Source organism: Peromyscus californicus, unplaced genomic scaffold (assembly GCF_007827085.1).
Source record: "Peromyscus californicus insignis strain IS unplaced genomic scaffold, ASM782708v3 Scaffold_5__1_contigs__length_169319896, whole genome shotgun sequence".
NCBI lineage: Eukaryota > Metazoa > Chordata > Mammalia > Rodentia > Cricetidae > Peromyscus > Peromyscus californicus.
The window spans coordinates 53361435-53380190 of record NW_026294573.1 but is presented as its reverse complement, the minus strand read 5'-3'; the positions used below and the strand labels follow the sequence as shown (position 1 = coordinate 53380190).

The 18756-nt window shown below is 39.1% G+C and overlaps 1 protein-coding gene across 8 annotated transcripts in view; it reads left to right on the top strand.

Moving 5' to 3' along the window:
• Positions 1 to 18756, top strand: part of Patj (PATJ crumbs cell polarity complex component) — a 328062-nt gene that overhangs the window by 73277 nt on the left and 236029 nt on the right. For all 8 annotated transcript variants that reach the window (XM_052718902.1, XM_052718903.1, XM_052718901.1 and 5 more), the window contains exon 17: positions 3818 to 3949. In XM_052718902.1, the coding sequence (XP_052574862.1) occupies positions 3818 to 3949 (132 nt within the window). The remainder of the gene's footprint in view (positions 1 to 3817; positions 3950 to 18756) is intronic.

Below are 18756 nucleotides of genomic sequence, written 5' to 3'. Positions count from 1 at the left end.
CATTGATGTATATCAATCTGATTTAAAAAAACCATTAAAAAAACAACTATTTTTAAAATTAATTGTCTAGAATCATGGCTTTTGACTTCTATTTCAACTTATTTCACTCTAAAAAAGTTGTGGTGTTGGTGAGTATTGACGGTCTTAGTCTTCCCTTTCTGAGAACCTTAAAAATATGAATAATTCTGATAAGTTTCAGTGTGAGTTTAGAAGCTACCATCAATGGAAAAGAGTCAGGATATGGCCTGGTAGGTCCTCTGCTGTTAGATGTCTTGTTTTAGGAGTGCTGTAATCTGGGGAGGAACTGTGAAGGCAGGTGCTGTCACCAAATACCCTTTGGAGCCTCCTCTTTATGCCACTTACCCTCCTTTCCAGACACAAGCAGTTTAATGCAGGGCCTTGCCTTTTACTTACCCATGCTTTGAATTAGAATTCAACTCAGTTCATCTTTGAAGTTGTGTGGGTTTCCTACATACTTTGTGCACCTTTGAGCAGATGCCCTTGACTTCTGTTTTCATTGTGATGAATGCTGTAGTGGTTTGAATGAGAATGGCCCCAAAAGGCTCATTTGTTTGAACGCTTGGTCCACAGTTGGTAGAACTGTTTGGGAAGGATTTGGAGATGTGGCCGTGTTGGAGGAGATATGCCACTCGGGGCAAGGTTAGAGGTTTCAAAAGCCCATGCTAATGTCAGTTAGCCCTCTCTCTCCCCCTCTACCTTATGCTTGTGGATCAAGATGTAAGTTCTCAGCTACTGCCCCTGTTCCATGTCTACTGTTCCCCACTATGATGATCATGGATTCACCTTCTGAAATTGTAAGCCCCAAATAAACTCTTCTTTAAGAGGTTGCCTTGGTCATGATGTCTCATCAAAATGGTAGAGAAGTAACTAAGACAAATGATAACTGTTCACAGATCTTAGAACACTTGGGAGCTTATGTGAGAAGGAAATAAAGTAACGTGTGCCAAGCTCTTAGCATTATGGTGAATGTCAGTGATATTCCTGATGCCTCCCATCCAACATCGTTGTTTCTGATTGACTAAATTACCAGAAAAATCTAGAACTGCTTTACAGTCTAGTGCTGTGCTATAGATCCTTTGGCATGAATATATCTTGCTTTTTCAAGAAAGGGCACAGGCCATTTCTTAAAATTTTCTGTAATCTAATGTTGCCTTCATTCTGTACTACACATATGAACTACTCTTGATTGACGGCTTCTTTTTCCCCCCTTCAGACAAGGTTCACTATATAGTCCAGGTTAGCCCAGGACTGGCTTTTATCCCAAGTCCAGCTTCGAATTGAACTCATAATCCTGCCTTTGTCTCTCCAGTGCTGACATAATAGATGTGTGCCTCTGTGTGCCTGGCTGATTCCTGTTTTAATGTAAAGGAAGAAAAAAAATTGACGTGTCATATACCTTTAATCTAAGCACTTGGAAGGCAGAGGCAGGCAGAGCTCTATGAGTTCAAGGCCAGCCTAGTCTATATATCAAGTTCCAGGCCATCCAGAAACTCTACATAGTAAGGTCCTGTCTTGAAACAAAATAACATAAATTTTAGGAGGGGACTCTAGAGATACTACTTTGTGACTTTTACTGTTCTTAGTAAGTTGAAGTGTGGGTGGTGACTTCCTGGTGAAGCTGGATAAAAATACCGTTAGTTTAATTCTGTCAGGTGTAAATCATCAGCCCAGCTTGCTGACTCTGCTCCCATCCGTCATACTGCACAGTGGTGAACAACAGCCTGAAGCATGCCAAATGTCAACATTGCTGCCTGTTAGCTGATTGCTTTCTCTTCTGTAGACTGGAGTTATGTAGAATTGATGTATCAGAGTGACATATTCCAGGTCGGTGTGGAACGTGCACCTAGGGTGCCATGACATTTTGATAAACTTGGACTTTGTGGTTATATGTGATCTCTTGAAATTTTGGCTCCTTTTCAATTGTTCTTTGTTTTTCATTTATCCTGAAACTATCATTCTTTTTATTAAAAATTATTTTTATGTATACATATGTGTGTCTTTGTGATCATATGCCAAGTGTGTGCCCTTCAAGGTCAAAAGAGGGTGTTATATCCACTGGTGCTAGAGTTACAGGCAGATGTGAGCTGCCCAGTATAGGTGCTGGGAACAGAACTTGGATCCTCTGGAAGAGCAGCAAGTATTCTTAACTGCCAACATAGCTCTCCAGTGCTGTATTACGTTGTTAAAGTGTCTGGTTAGGTGGCATAGCAACAGTTCTATTTCTCACTGATCAGTGAGTAAGCACCAATATTATACCAATCATATTAGCCTCTAGAACATTCTGTTGGGAGGTGGAAGTATTTTCTTTTCAAAATATCCCTTCCCAGGTGGGTGAAATGACTCATCAGGTTCAATTCCAGAACCCCATGAAAGGTAAAAGGAGAGAACTGAGTCTACTGAGTTGTCCTTTAATATCACACATATGCCATAACACATGCATCCACACATACCATAATCATTTTTTAAATAATACAAGAAATAATTCCTCACATCAAACTGAAATATGTGGAGATTAGGAGTGGAGAACATTCCCTCGCTTCAGGTTTGGTCAGTCAAGAACCAAGAAATTATTCCTGTGTTTAGGTTCTGTTCAGCTTGGCTTAGGTGTTCCATATCCTGCAACAATAATTTGAGAGCTGAACCACTGATTTCGAAGGTGGTTTTGTTACTCTTCCTCATTATAGAGCCCTCCCGTTGATACCATTAAGTGGATTTTCTTATACCAGTGACTTAGTTCTATTTGTAGAAATGATACATTTTCATTTTATTTACTGAGATTCTCCAAGATTTTAAGAATTCTGCTTTGAGAAGTTGTTATTTAGCCACAAGTGTGATTCATGCCTGTAATCCCAGTACTCAAGAGTCTGACACAGGACTGCTGTGAATTTAAGGCCAGCCTGAGCTACCTAGTGAGTTCCAAGCTAGCCTGAACTGCAGAGTAAGACCTTGCTTCAAAAAACTAAATTGTTATTTAGTCTGTGGAGGGACAAGGTATTTTTGGAGAGATTAATCAGCACAAATCAATATAGTGCTATAAATAAAATGAAGACTTCTGAAGCACCCGATGTCCCATCTAGTAGATTGGTCTCATTTGACTTCACTGGGATCCTGACAGGACAGGAGTCCAGAAGAGAGGATGTCAGAGTATGGGAATTAACAAAGAACCTGTGTGCTCGGCGCTTGTGCGCACTCATTTCCTCTAACACCAGATTGGTTATTCCTGTTTCACTCGGAGAGTTACACAGTGCTCGAGGAGTTGGTGGTGGTGGCTGCTGGTGCTGCCACAGCTCTACTGCCCTCAACGTTGCCTCCTCTCTTCTTCCTTCTTCCTGTACTTTTCCAGTAAAACTTTCTTGAGATCTTCTGGGAGCCACCAGGAGCGGCTTCTCTGTGCCCTGGCTGGCCTTTCTGTCTCTGACTAAAATTATGACAACAGGATTGCTTTTAAAACATCTGTTTGCCTCTTCTTTGCATGAAGTTTACATTTTTACTTAAATTACCTATTTTTCCTTTTATGCTTCTAATGGGATGACAGAACTCATTGAAGTATAAGAGGTCAGTGTTAACACTTGCAATGAAACCATTTGAAAAATGTGTGAAAGATCTGCGGTTCTGAATGCCTGAATGTTTTATGAAGCTTTGATCCTTGATTGTGAGTACCCAGTGCATGCCCCCTTTAAAAAGATCAAAAGCTAACCGAGCATGCCAAAGAGACTTCCCAGTTTGAAAAGAACCTGAGTTCTTTCCAGAACAGAAAGGATGGCAGCTCCAGCATTTCCCTTCTTTGTTCTTTCAGGTGGGCCGCAGGGTAGATGTCAGCGCTGAAGACGATGATGATGGGGAGTTAGCCCTGTGGTCTCCTGAAGTCAAGATTGTGGAGCTGGTGAAAGACTGTAAAGGCCTGGGATTCAGCATTCTGGATTATCAGGTATAGGGGGGTTTGGTTTAGGGTTTTAGTTCTGTTTTGTTTTGCTTTCAGAGCTTTTAAAAATGGGTCCACTCCAGCTTTATTTTATTTATTTATTTTATTTATTCAGTGCCAATCTGGGTTATGTAATGAGACGCTGTCTCTAAAAGCAGAAGCAAAAAGAAAGAAACTCTATACACATTAGCAACATTCCTAACTCTCATGTTTCTATCCTTCCTGTCATGTGAAGGCTTTTGTGGTTTTGCTTATCTGTCAATCTCAATGAATTTAGGTAGAAATATTCTTGGTGAAATTATCTGCTGATGAATGCATAACACCTTTGTAGTTAAATATTTATTATGACTCCAGTTCTAGCTAGAGTAAGGTTGCTGATAAAGGGTTGGGAGCACTGGAGTGCATAGTAGGACACCTGCGTTTTATAGCAGCTTGCCACCTGATGGCCTGCTGTTGGACCTCCGATTATGGAGGAGACTTAGAGCTGTTGACAAATCCCTTTACTACTAAGATGCACACTTTAAAACTGGTGTGACTTAAACATAATGTTAATAAAGCAAGATGTTCTCTGTCAGAGCATATAAAATGCAAAATTATATAAAACCAGATTTAAAAATTGCATTTATTTATTCACTCACTGATTCATTCATACAGTGGTGTGGGTATGGGTGCATGCACAGGCCATAGCACCCACATGGAAGTCAGAGGGCAACTTGTGGGAGTCAGATCCTTCTTTGCATGCGCTTGATTGGCCCTGTAGATAAAACTGAAGCAATCAGACTTGTCAGCTAGGGCCTTTACCCACTGAGCCAGAGTGCATCCCTGAATCTTTATTTATTTTTTTTAGAGCTTATATATTTTATGGTTATAAATGTTTTGCCTCCATGATCTATGTGCACCATGTTTTTGATACCTGCTGAGATCAGAAGAGGGCATTGGATCTCACGGAACTGGAGTTACAGATAGTTGTAAGGTGCCATGTGAGTGCTGGGAAGTAAACTTAGGTCCTTTGCAAGAGCAACAAGTGCTTTAACTTCTGAGGCATCCCTCCAGTCTGTGAAATTGTTTTAAATATAATAAGGTGATAGATAATAGATAAAAAATACTTTCAACATTATGTAAGATTTAAATTACTGATTTAAAATTCCTGAAATGTATTATTTCATTTTTGCTGGCATATTTCTGTGCCAGATAGGCCTCTGCTCTTAGAATTTCCTCTTAGAATATTATTGAATTATAAGTTGTTGACTTGAAATGAGCATTTGGGGAAACAGTGTTATCAGAAAGTATCCAATCGTAAGATTCTGATAAGAACTCTTGGTTCCCTACCCATTGTAGAGGTGTCACCCAGCCCCTCAGATGTTACCGATAAAGGATTCAGTGAAATTTAGGTCAAACAGAATTCACTGGAATTAAAGGAACAAATGTCAGTGAGACTTATTGACCATTTTGATGATGAGGTTTAATTTACAAACACTTTTTAAATTCTATATTGGTGTTCAGCTACCTTTCCATCGTCTTAGAGATCTCTCTGTACTTTCATTGTTAATAATAAATGGATTACTTGTAGACTTTTTAGACCACACCATAGGCCTTAAATATTGATTGATTTGTCTATTTTGCACTAGGTGTCTACATGCTCACCATTACATGCTAACATTACAGCCCTGAGCTACACTCTCAGCCTGGACTTCATGGTTTTAAGTGTTCCACATCTTAAAACAGAAAATTGTCTCTGAGCTTAATAGAATTGTGAAAGAAAGAAAGAAAAACTTGTCAGCCTCTTATGGGTTAATTCCCATAGTTGACAAGAAAGCACTAACAGTTCTGAGCTTTATGCTTTTCAAGACAATTGTTCTAATGTGAATTCTGTTTTCTCACTGTGTTCTCAGAGCTGTGCATGCTCGGTTATGTTGTTTTCTTTTTTGAATATTGTCATTTATAAAAGTGTAGGTACTTTTGTTTTGCCCCCACCCCTCCAATCTGCGTAAATAGTCATTGATTTCTGTTCAGGTTGTATGATGTAATTTTGCTGCAAAAAATTAGTACTAGATAATTCTTTTGTCTTTGTGTTTCTTGGAGAACTGATAGAAAACTTCTTAATTTCCTAAATGCTATTTTTATTCAGATAAAAGGAGTCAGTTCCTTTTCTTCTATAGCCCAACTTTGGAAGGAAAAATACCCACTTTTATGTGTGGTATTTTTCGTCAGTCAAACATTACATGCTCTCACAGTTGTGTATAGTACATTTGTATCATTTGTCGAGGGTATGAAAAATTGTTTCCCACTAAAGTGTTCAGACAATAGGAAATGCAATTTAAAATTTGATTTGTGATATAAGTTCATTAATTTGTTTAATTGTATGATCTTTATAATCAGGTAACAATTTCTAAAGTTGAAAAATAGTTTTTGTAAAACTAAGTAGAAGTGTAGCAGATGCTATGAAAGGCTTATGTTCCTGGTGATTTCCATATTTGATGTTGTTTTGTATAAATTTATTAGGTAGCTGAATAGGACTAAGGCAGATTCCGGCCCTCCTAAGTATAGCACATCTACACTAAGTACTGTAGAAATATTCTAGCCACAGCCTTTCTAGTTTTAGGAACATGGAATAGTTTCTGCGTGGTCAGGGCGTGCATTCGCAGTATTGAGGAGAATGTGCTTTTACTTTTGAGTATTCATTTCAGCTAACTGTTTTTTCTAATTAATGAATTTTCCTCTGCCCCAAGAACTGAACATTGTGTACATTTGTCTCCTTGATGTAACATCTTATAGGTCGGGGATACTAATGTCGCATGAAAGGATCATATGGATAAGTGAATCTGTGTGTAGGGAAAAAAAAAAATCTTCTGTTACCATGAAAAATGTGAGCATTGTTAACCATCATTCAGTTTAGAAAATCAGCATAACAGTTGTTGATACCTTCCTCTGAACTAGTGCAATGCTACAGTCTGTTTAAATGATATACATTGTAGCTTTATAGTTTAGGGAAATTAATAAGTAGATACTTTTTTTTAGTGGAGTTTAAATTTATCCATGAAATTGTATTCTATCATCCCGCCAACTTTCAGAGCCATATGTGAGTTACCTGTGGGTTAGTGGTCAGAAGATTAATTTTTACATAAATTTAGCTGAGATTTAGGAAAGTATGAGTGAACAGATAAAGATCTTGAATTGATCCATGATGGGGTGGTTGGCTTTCTCAGCAGGTCAGTGGTTACTAGGACTGACGGAAGCTGTGTAGCTTAATAAAGCAAAGATGCCTGCTCCGAAATGAAGGAGCTGAGTCTGATACAAAGTTCGAGAGGGCAGTCATGTGGCCACAGAGCAAATGTGGAAATTCATGTCCATGAATTTTAGACTAGATTCAGACAAGGAAAAAGAGAAACAGTAAATATAGGTTAGAGTAAAGCTTTCGTTGGCTGTGATCTGAGCAGAGATTAAATCTGTCCCCCACAGAAGTTGGCTAAAATTCTGTCTTATGTGTTTAGCATGTGTACCTCCATATCTTGCAAGGTCGGGTGGTGGAGACAGTGCATTGCAGGTTGACGATCAGCTCTTTTCCAAAGCATCAGAGCACTTGGGAAATTTGGCCATAAGTTTAAAAAAATTTAATTCTGCCAGGTGGTAGTGGCACACACTTTTAATCCCAGCACTTGGGAGGCAGAGGCAGGTGGATCTCTGTGAGTTCAAGGCTAGCCTGGTCAACAGAGCTAGTTCCAGGACAGCTAAGACTGTTACACAGAGAAACCTTGTCTCCAAAAGCAAACAAACAAAAATTTATTTCTATTTTTATTGTTGTGTGTGTGTGCGCGTGCGTGCCCAGGTGCATGCGTGCACTCTTGCGTGCTTGATCGTGTTCCCAGGTGTGCAGGTGCATGAGTGACAGAGTGCATGTATGGAGGCCAGGGGACAGCTTTCTAGAGTAGGTTCTTTCCTTACTGTGGAGCCTGGGATAGAAATGAGGTCAGACTTATACAGCGAGTACTTTTGCCTACTAAGTCATCCTCTGGCACTGGCTGGAAGTTTTCATAGCTTCTTAACATATATTAGCTTATATATTTCTCACAAGAACCATGTGATCCCCATTTAACAAGTAAGGTAATTGAAGACGGATATGTTAGGTGTTAAGTCCAAGCTCATACAACGTCGTGCATATGGAGGAAACAAAATTTGACCTCAAGTAGTTGGGCTGACATCTCACTGCCGTTAATCATACTATGTTATTTCTTTTTGAGGATTTTGTGTACATTTTTTAGTAGAGCATCCCTATAGTAAATTGATTACAGTGAGTGTTTTTGTTTTTCTAATTAGAAATGTTTTTCGAAAAAGTAAGCTACCGTATAGCATTCTCCTTTAGTGCTATATGAAAATATATTAAATATCAAGAATTAATTAGTTCATTGTGTCCATATGCACCGTGTAAAAACTAGTGCTTACTGCTTCGGAAGAAAGTGCCTGATAGTTTGAAAGCCTGCTCTTATGGGTTAACATTTGAGAGTCTGTAACTTCTGATTTCTACCAAAAAGCTTGCAAAGATTGAACTATATGGATTTTACCTTCAGTTGACCCTATAAATTAAATGGAGCAAGTGGATATTTTCTGGTGTTTTGATTTATGCTGAACTTTGAATAACCCCTCATGATTATAATTCACTGAAAATGTTTGACATTAGCCACGGCGTTGCCATCCTCGGTACTTTTAAATTTCAGTGATTTAGAAGGCAAAATTTATTAACCAATAATTCTCCCCCCGCAACACACTTACATCCTAGTCTTCATTTTTCTCCCTTCCTGCATGACTCAATCTTTGCCAAAGCAGACATTTTTGAAAGACTTTGGGTTTGTCTCAGGGAGAGCTGTATTACATATGAGGACTGTTGGTCCTACCATAAGCCTGTTTGGAAGGCCATATGCAGATAATGCTGTTAAACAGCTGAGTCACATTCCATGTTCTTGGTCATGCTACAAGCCTATGAAAGGCCATCGGCAGATGGTAACCTTAAACATCGAGTGGACATAGTTCTTTCTGTGGAAACAGTTTTCATGAAATGAGTTGTGGAAACAGAACAGTATGAGCAGAAGCTGCTGCTGAACCTGGAATGGTTGGCCTTTGGATCTGTGAGGAGTTCATGCAGTTTCAGCTCTTACCTTGGAGGATCCATTTTTCTGTTTGTTTTGCAGTCCTGGAGAGCAGACCCAGAGCCTGAAGTGTGCCAGGCAGGTGCCTTACCACTCTGCTGTATCTTTAGCCCACAAATTCTCTTTATAGAAAACTTTTAAAAGTTAAAGAAAGGGTTATAAAACACTCATTTATAACTTAAAATTATCTTTGCATTTTTGAACACATTACAGTATTTTTAAAGTTGGTAATATATGTACATGCCATAAAAATTCAAAAGTACATGCAGGCCTTTTGTGACAGTCTCTCAAGGCTCTTCCAGGAAGAACTATTGTATTTCATGTCTTTCCTCCAAGATGTGTTTTATAAACATAGGATTAATTACATAAATAATAGTTTTCTTGTTATATAAATTTTACATTTTTGACACGTAAGATATATCATATACACCTTAAGTACTTTGCTTTTTTAAACCAATTACATCTTTTTTCACTTTTTTATTTATAGAGCTACCTAGTTCTTTTTAATGACTGCACAATACATTATTGTAGATAGGCAATAATTTATTCATCTAGCCTCCTCTACCCAAGTGGGGTACATTAAATTAAATGAGATTGTAGTGGATTGAAACTGTGGCACTTGAGCTAGGGACAGATTTCTAGAAGAGAGCATGCTAATCAAAAGAGCATATACATTTTCGATTTGGATACATTTTTACCAAATTGCTGGAACACCATTTTGAGACACATGTATTTAGATGAATTACAATTGATGTCTTATGTGGAGTCATTTCTTTATTCAGATGGTTCTCCTGGAAAATATAAGCAGGTGTGTAATTCATGAAGTTAATGGTCTTCCATGATGTGGAAAGACTAAGTGATAGCAATATGTAACTATCAATTTAGTTTGAACTTTAATTATGGCAGTAATTTATTGTCTTTGTAGCTAAGAGAGTAGAGTATTAATATTCACTCTATCAGTGCCCATTAGTCTGTTCCTAAGTCTGCCACCAATCTGAATCTTCTTCATCAAGAATTGAGCTCTAAAATGGGGTGGCGTATTAGGACTTACCTTTTTGTCAAGTGATTTGACAATGTGAGTAAATACTGCTGTCAGTTGATCATCTTAGAGTTCATAGAAGCCTAATATCTTTATGTACATTCTAGGTGACAAGTGTAGAGGACCTAGCTTATATATTTGATAAGTATTGACATAATTTTAACACATAGTAACATAAATAAGTCAGGTGCAAAACTCCCCTTTTTCTAGAGTATAAAATGCAGAAGTTATTGGTATATGACAAGTTATACAGTTTCATTGTGATGCTTAGGCAAGCTTTAAGGAAACTGTTGGCATCTGACATCTCTACATGCTTGTCATGTAGCTTGCTATTGACCAAAACACACAACTGCATTTGAAGGTCACCTTTTGCTCAAAGGACTTGGAGGAACTGACAAAGTACTTTTGCCCATTCCTGATGCCTGTCCACATTTGTTTTGATGAACATCCAAGTACTATAAGCTCTAGTACTAACTGGGCTAAAGATTTCTTCCTCAGAGGATTTGCTTCCTTTGCCTCTGTGAGAAAGTTCTGTATCCTTTAAATCATTTAAGCTGCTTCATTTGGAAACTGTGTTCATGTGATGGGTTGACTGTGGCTGCAGGGGAGTTCTCTCATGACTTAAGCACTGTTTTTCAAGCCTGTGGAGGGGGTGGCTAGAAGGAGCTCCACTCCTGGTGTGCTCCGGATGGTGACCAACCTCCAAAGCAGCAGGTCGAAGGCATCAGGAGATTAGAGCCTCTTACTAAGAGATCAAAGAGGCTGTGTGTATAGCATGAGGTCTGGATAGCACTAATCAAACCTCACCTGAGGAAGGGAGGGAGGGATGAAGTTAGCAGGCAGCCTCAAAGATCTTAAGTCAGGCCTGATAACTAAACTTTGGGGGAATTTCATGGATTTGGAATATGAGGTTGGAAAGAAATCTTACTGGTCTAATAGGGACAAAAGAGAATAGTTGGCATGCAGTAAATGCTTGTCAGCTAGATTCTCCTTTCTTGTGGAGTAACTTTCCCTTTAACAAATGTGTTGGCGTCCATTTTGGCTTCACCCTAGTAAACTGCTGAGGAGACTGAAGGGATCTGCTTGTATTACCTTTGTTGAGTATTTCAGAAGTGAAGGAACACTAACAAGTAGTACTACTGTGGTTGTCAGGCAACTGCCAGCCCATAGATGGCTCTTGTTTCCTGGGAGAATGGGGGTTGAAGATGCCATACTGTTGTAAGCCTCCTTTGTGTGCCTTTGGACATTCAGGTCTGCCTATTCAAAGAACACAGACCAGTTCTAAATTTTCATGTGATATGACTCAGGTGTGATGAATGGTCCAGCAAATGCTAGCACAGTGGGCCTTGGTTGCATGTGCTCAGTTGGAGGTGAAGGAATAAGTTTGCAGAAATTGGTATCTCCTCAGGTCTTCCTTGGGCCTCTGTGTTTCATTAAGGTCACAGTTTCACAGTAGTAAGGGTAGCAGTGTTTATAAATGATTACTGTGGGCTTCCTGGGTGCTGTGCATGTACTGTGATCTCAGTTCATGCTTTGGTAGCTCTCTGAAATCTTTGCTATTATCTCTACTCGAGAGGAGACACACCTGTCTCAGAGAAAACAACATGACCATTATCACTCAGCTAGTATTTTTGTTTAAATTGAAAGTAGTTTGCTTAGAAAAGTATAATAAATTCCAAAACTAGTGTTTGAGAGGTTTGCTTCAGCCATTTTTTTTTCAAAAGATTTTTTTTACTGTGTATGTGTATGGTCTGTTAATTGATTTGTGATGCTTTTTTGCTGATTACAAAGTTGAATCCGTTGGGTGGGGCTGGAGTTACAGACAGGTGTCCAGTGGCCCCATGAGGAACTGGAAACAGTCCTCTCCAAGCCAGCGTTGCCCCTCAGCTCCTGAGCGTTTCTCCAGCCCTGTTTAAGAGGTTTTAAAGAAAGTTTTACATGTCTGTACTTTCCATGCATCATAGTGATTTATCATAGTGATTTTCAACTGCTGTGTTTTTTCCCCTTGAAGATACTAGGGTATTTCTTACTTCTAAATTCACTTTCTACATTTTTTTTTTTTTTTTTTTGGTTTTTCGAGACAGGGTTTCTCTGTGTAGCTTTGCGCCTTTCCTGGATCTCGCTCTGCAGACCAGGCTGGCCTCGAACTCACAGAGATCCGCCTGCCTCTGCCTCCTGAGTGCTGGGATTAAAGGCGTGCACCACCACCGCCCAGCCACTTTCTACATTTTAAACATTCCCGGTTCAGTAATGTTAAGTATATCTACATTTCAATAGTGTGTTTTCAGTTGTACTTCAATACGGTCTGCCTGATGGAACCCCAGGCATTTCAGCTAAATGATGGGGCTTTTAGATAATGGATATTGCCTTGTTTTATTTTTATTTGCTCCCCTCCCCAACCAACAGAAGGCCTGACTGATTGGTGAGTATGTGAATAATTATAGCATGAAATGAAAGTTTGAAATAATGAAACAACTAACGGGCATATTAATATCCAAGGATAACATCTAAGAAGAGGGGAAGGAGATAAGGGAACGCAATCCTCTTCAAGGAATGATTGCCTGGAATTCCTCGGGGAATAGTGTTGATTAGCTGTTTAGTCTGTTTAGGTAGCTTCTTAAATTCAGTGTTGGCTGCCACTATTTTGCCAGCCTGGACACTGACATTGTTCTGCCAGTAAGGTCTTGCAATCACTTCATTCTCTGTAAAGGACTCTGTACTCTAGTAGGTTTGGTGTGTGTACCACACAGCCCCAAACTGTGGCATACAAGTACCCATGTTCTTCTTCATGTGAGTAATAGTAGTCCAGTTACATAATTTAATATACTCAGTTGACAGTAAGTGTCAAGGTTATCAAAGGGCCCTTCAAAATAGCTAAGTAGGTATAGGCAGTTACCATCAAGCTGAAGACCTGAGTTTAGATTACTAGGACCCACATGGTGGAAGGAGAGAATAGATTCCTACAAGTTGTCCTCTGACCTCCACATGCTTGGTGTGGCATACACACACACACACACACACACACACACACACACACACACACACAAATGAGTAAAAATAAAATACAATTTAAAATATTCTCAAATGGGATGGAAGATTGTTCAGTAGTTGCTGCTGTTAGAGAGGATCCACGTTCAGGTCCCAGCACCCATATGACTGCTTATAACCATCCATAACTCCAGTTTCTAGGGGATCTGATGCCCTCTTCTGACTTCCATGGTCACCAGCCACATATGTGGTACAGACACACATTCAGGCAAAACACTCATATATATATATACATATATATATACATATATATATACATATATATATACATATATATGATAATAATAAATATATCTTAAAACATTTTCAAAGGCAAAGAGCTTCATGGACAAATTTTTATCTGAAATAAACTGAGGACTGTCTTCTGAACATCCTGCTGTGTGGTCCTGAATCTCTGACCTGTCAGTGTTTTAAGTATTGATACAGAATAGATTAAATAAAAAAAATCCACAGAAGCTATTTTATATTATTACTATGAATAAGCTGTCACACTTTGGTTTTTGATTTTCTTTTTGGGGACAGTACTGCAAAACATAGAGATATTCACTCACACCCCTGTTATCTTCACTAAAGGCTTCTTCCTTAAATATTTGCCATGTTATTAAACTGACTGGCTGTCTCCCTGACCTGTGCATTCTCCTTATGCAGCACCCCTGCTTCATGTTTTCTGTCAGTTTTTCCAGGGCTACTTTGTTGTGTGTCTCATGTAGATTTTTAGAAAAAGCATGGGGCTCTGTACATCGTGTTCATGTCTGTCACTGGCAAAAGCTGTGTTTGTGGGTAGCCTCCTCCTTGCCCCAGGTGATGTGCTGTGCTCTGCTTTAGTTTACATGGAATCTGGTCCTTTGATCTCCGGGAATGGACACAAAAGTTCATATAATACATTTTATAGGCAGTTCAGAAACTTGGAATCCCATCCATTTGGACATAATGACTGTCATATGTTCATTCTATTGCTGTAAGTGTGTTCTCAGGCGCACCAAATGATTGGATTCTTGAGAAACTAAATGTAAATTAAAATTTGGCAAAGAAGTGCTGAGTTAAGCTGTCTGGAGACATGCTATACTTTCTGTACTATCTGGTATCATCATCTCGGTCTTGAAGTATAAACCACTAACAACCAAGCGTGATATGTAAAGGATTCAGCTTTACACTGAGAGTGATAACATATCTCCTGCCATGTCTGTATTCTCTCAGTCTTTGTTCACTTAGCAAAAGTTAAATTCAGGCTGAGAAGAAGTTTAGTAGCTAAAATGCATACACTAGAATTTAACTGCTTTAAATTCTGACTCTGCCATTTGCCAACTATGTGCTTTGATGAAATCTTCAGTTTTTCTGTCTTCATTTTCTCATTCAGGAAGTTCAGGTAGTAATGGTGTCCACTTTGCAGTAGTTTGAGGATTAAGCAAGTTCAAATCAGTGAGACCTTCTGGGCTGTAAGAACTTGGAAAGTATGGGCAGCTGTGGTTTATTTATGTATGATGGGGAGTGGCTTGCTTGGGTATGTGTCCAGCATAGACTGTAAGAACTTGGACAGCATGGGCAGTTGTGGTTTATTTACATATGGTGGGGAGTGCCTTGCTTGGGTATGTGTCTAGTCCAGCAAAGACTGTAAGGACTTGGATAGTATGGACAGTTGTGGTTTATTTACATATGATGGGGAGTGGCTTGCTTGGGTATGTGTCTAGTCCAGCAAAGACTATTTTGATAGTCAGTGCCTTGTATGTAGCAGACATCATAGTTGGCCCTCAGGAGAAAAGCAGCAAGCAGACAGACATTCTCTTCCCTCTACTTTTTTCTTTTAGATTTTATTTTCATTTTAAGAATTGTGCGCATGTGTGTGGGGGGGGTGTCATATGAGTGCAGGTGCCTGTAGAGGCCAGAGGAGGGTGGCCAGTCCCTCGAGCTGGAGTTAATGTAGTTGTGAGTTGATGGATGTTAGTGGTAGGAACTGAACTTGGGTCCTCTGCAAGAGCAATATTTGCTCTTAAATGCTGAGTTTGTTTGCTTATTGATTAACTGATCGATTATGCATGTATGTATCCATGTGTGTGCATGTGCATGTGTTTGCATGTGCACATGCCTTGGTCTGTATGTAAGATCGTAGGACAGCTTATAGAAGTAAGTGATTTGTTCTGCTGAGCTACCTCACTGGCCCCGTACTTCATCATTCTTTTGGACATTATAACACTGTGCTGTACTCCCTGTTCGGTTGGTGTATGACTGTACTTTCCTAGTCTCTTAGCAGCTTTGATTAGCATTAAAAAATTATTGTGTTAGTTGCTTTTCTCAGTGCTGTGATGAAATACCTAACAAGATGCAATTTAAGAAAGAAAGGGAGGGTTTTACTTTGGCTTACAGTTTAAGGGACCCTGCCCATCCTGGCAGAGAAGGCATGGTGATAGGAGTGAGACACCAGCTAGTCACAAAACAGGGTGGCGAACAAGAGTTCTTGGCTCACTTTTCCCTTTCTGTTTTTAATAAGGCAGTCATAATGATCATAGTAAAATTACACAATCATATAATAAGGCAGCACAGAATACTCTGGGTACATTTAACTGGTGCATCTAACTGTATAGTATGAAAATATATATTTCATATATATTTATATGGTTTGGAAATAAATATAGCTTGGAAAATATATTATGAGAAGTGCTAAGATTTACCTCACTAAACAGAAAAATATTTTTGTTTCTGAGGAATTGGGAAGGTGTGTTGTTGGAGGAAACCCTGACAAAGACATGGATGAGTGGTAGTGATCAGGGAGAAGAACATTCCTGGAAGAAAGAACAGCTTGCAGTGTCACAAGTTTCAGTAGTTGTATTGTTGCAACAAGATGTGGTAGACCCACAGGCATTCTCTGCAGAAAAGTTAAAGGAGTTAGGACTTGATGCCAAAGATTAATCCTAAAGTGCTGTCATTTCAGGATTTTAAGCAGAGGAACGATTATGATCACATTTTTATTTTACTTTTTAGGTTTTGTTTTATTTTTAAACATAATTTTATTAATCCTTTGGGAAATTCATACAGTATATTTTGATTATATTCACCCCCACAACCTTACCCCTGTAGATGTAACCAACCTTCTTATTAAATAAGAAACACAGAACCAATGCAAAGAAGAAAGCCAAGAGGTCAGAGCTAAGAGCTAAAACCTTACCCTTCCTCCTGCGGTGGTCCTACCTCTCCGAACCAGAGCTACCCCTGTGTTAAAGTCTTTATATAGAGTTCCTGTTCTGCCTTCTCATTGGTTGTAAACCCAACCACATGACCGCCTCCTCACGGCCTGTCTGTATAGGCCTCCAGGTTTTCCATGATTGGTATTGAGATTAAAGGCATGTGTATCCAATAATGGCTGTATCCCTGAACACACAGAGACTTACCCAGCTCTGCCTACCAAGTGCTGGGATTACAAGAGTATGCCACCACTGCCCTGCTTTCCTATGGCTTGCTAATAGCTCTGACCCCCAGGCAACTTTATTTATTAACATACAAATAACATTCTAATACAAATATAATATCACCATATTTCCCCTTTTCTATTTTAATAAAAAGAAAAAAAAAGAAAAAGCTTATAACTAACATAAGAAAAACTATATACAAAAGTACAATAACTATATACAATATAAGTTCATTTGTATTTGACAAATTCAGAGAAAATAATTCCATTATCTATTCTATTGTATCTAATTCACTTTCTATCCTAATTAATCTTCAACTATAACTAACTAATCTTCAATTCCCTCAGAGACCCAAGAAGGAAATAATATTAGCTAACAAAAAAATAAAAACGGGAAGTATATGCAAGCAACTTCCAAAAAATTGTGAGTTGACAGAAGCAGCCAGCTGCCTGGACAATCATCTGAGGTTTCTCCGCAGTGTTGGAGCATCATCTTCAGCCTATAGGCTTAGCGTGTTTGACAGACTCATTTGTGAAGTAGGATGTACACAAGGTCAACAGTTCAACCTCACATTGGGTGAGAGCAGTCCATGTACCAGAAACACCTGAATTCCACTAGTGTCATGTCATGATTCAGGATTTTAAATTCTGGAAATTGTTGATGGTTTTTTAATTCAGCTGTCCATTCTTCTTGGCTGTGTATATATGGCTTCATCTCAGCATCCCGTTCTTCTCCACATCCCTCTATCAAATGCCAGTCTACTATTGAGAGGCGTGAGCTTAGTTACTCTTCAAGAATAACTGTTTCAGCTGCTGTTCCATTGCACATCAGAGGCCATCGGCCCACTGCCTGTTCAGCTGCCTTCGAAGAAAAGGGCACTGTACCTTTTCCGAATTGCGAAGGCCACTTCAGGGATGGTGCCATATTGTCCTGGCTTCAGAAGATGCCTTTTGATAAAGCCATAACCACACTTGTTTTGGCAAGAATCAGTAGTCCTTCGTTTCATGTCCTGTCTGTCCATTTTGTCAGCAGTTGATTCGAGGATACTTTGTTGTCCAGTGGCTAACTTTTGCCACAATGAAAGTTAACTCCATACACAGTTTCTTCAATGCCCATATTTTCTCTGAAGTAGATTGGTACTGCCAGGAGCCAACATGTCTCAAAAAGGAAAAATTTTCTAAGTTATTAAAACATTTTAAATGCCATATTCTGTAGATCTCTGAAGGGTTTGAAGATGACCTGTCTAAAATATATCTGCTCAATTTTTAAAACATATCTAATATGACTACAAGTTCTATTGTAATGTCTAACTACTAACCTTCATTTCTTTATATCCTAATAGTTGGTAATAATAACATTCAAGGATCAGAAAATTGCATTACATTGTTAAATGAACGGTACAATTAGAAATATACATAAAGCATTTTCTAACAATATACCCCTAATTCCTTCCAGATCCTTTCTGCCTCCCTCCTGCCTCAGTTTCCTTTCTCCTTTTAATGGCCCATCAAGTTCCATTTGTGCTGCCCACACTAATGAGTGTAGGGCTGTCCACAGCGGCCTCACCCTTAGAGAAAACTGATTTCCTCCCAGAAGTCATCAGCAGTCAGTAGTTCCTTTGATGTGGGAGGAAGCTTGTGAGCCCTTCCTTTCTCTATGAGTTCATGAGTGCAGAAGACATTGGTTAGTCTGCTCCTTCCTGACCTTTGGCTCTTACAGACATCTTCATTTTATTTGTTTGTTTGTTTGTTTGTTTGTTTGTCTATCTATCTATTTTCGGAACTGGGGACCAAACCTAGGGCCGCTCTACCACTGAGCTAAATCTCCAACCTCTCATTTTATTTTTTTTAGTTTCCATTCTTTCTGTAGTAAGTGTACTGATCAGGATGAAATTTGAGCCTGTAGGCATGGTGTAGATTGTAGCATCTATCCAGGCAGTTGAAATAGTGTGAGACTAAACACTGCAGTGGGGTGGCAGAGGAGAGGGAGGGGTGATAGAAGAGATGGAAGATAATAGATTGACTTGTGAAATGTGCATCTTAGGGCAAGGGCAGGAGGGCAAGTGCATGCTTGTGTGTGTGCTGTCTCCACTTGGGGCTGGATTTCCCAAACATTGCAAAATTCAGTATTTACAATAAATTGCAAATCCTAGCATCACCTTAAGAGTTTTACATTTTCCTTGAT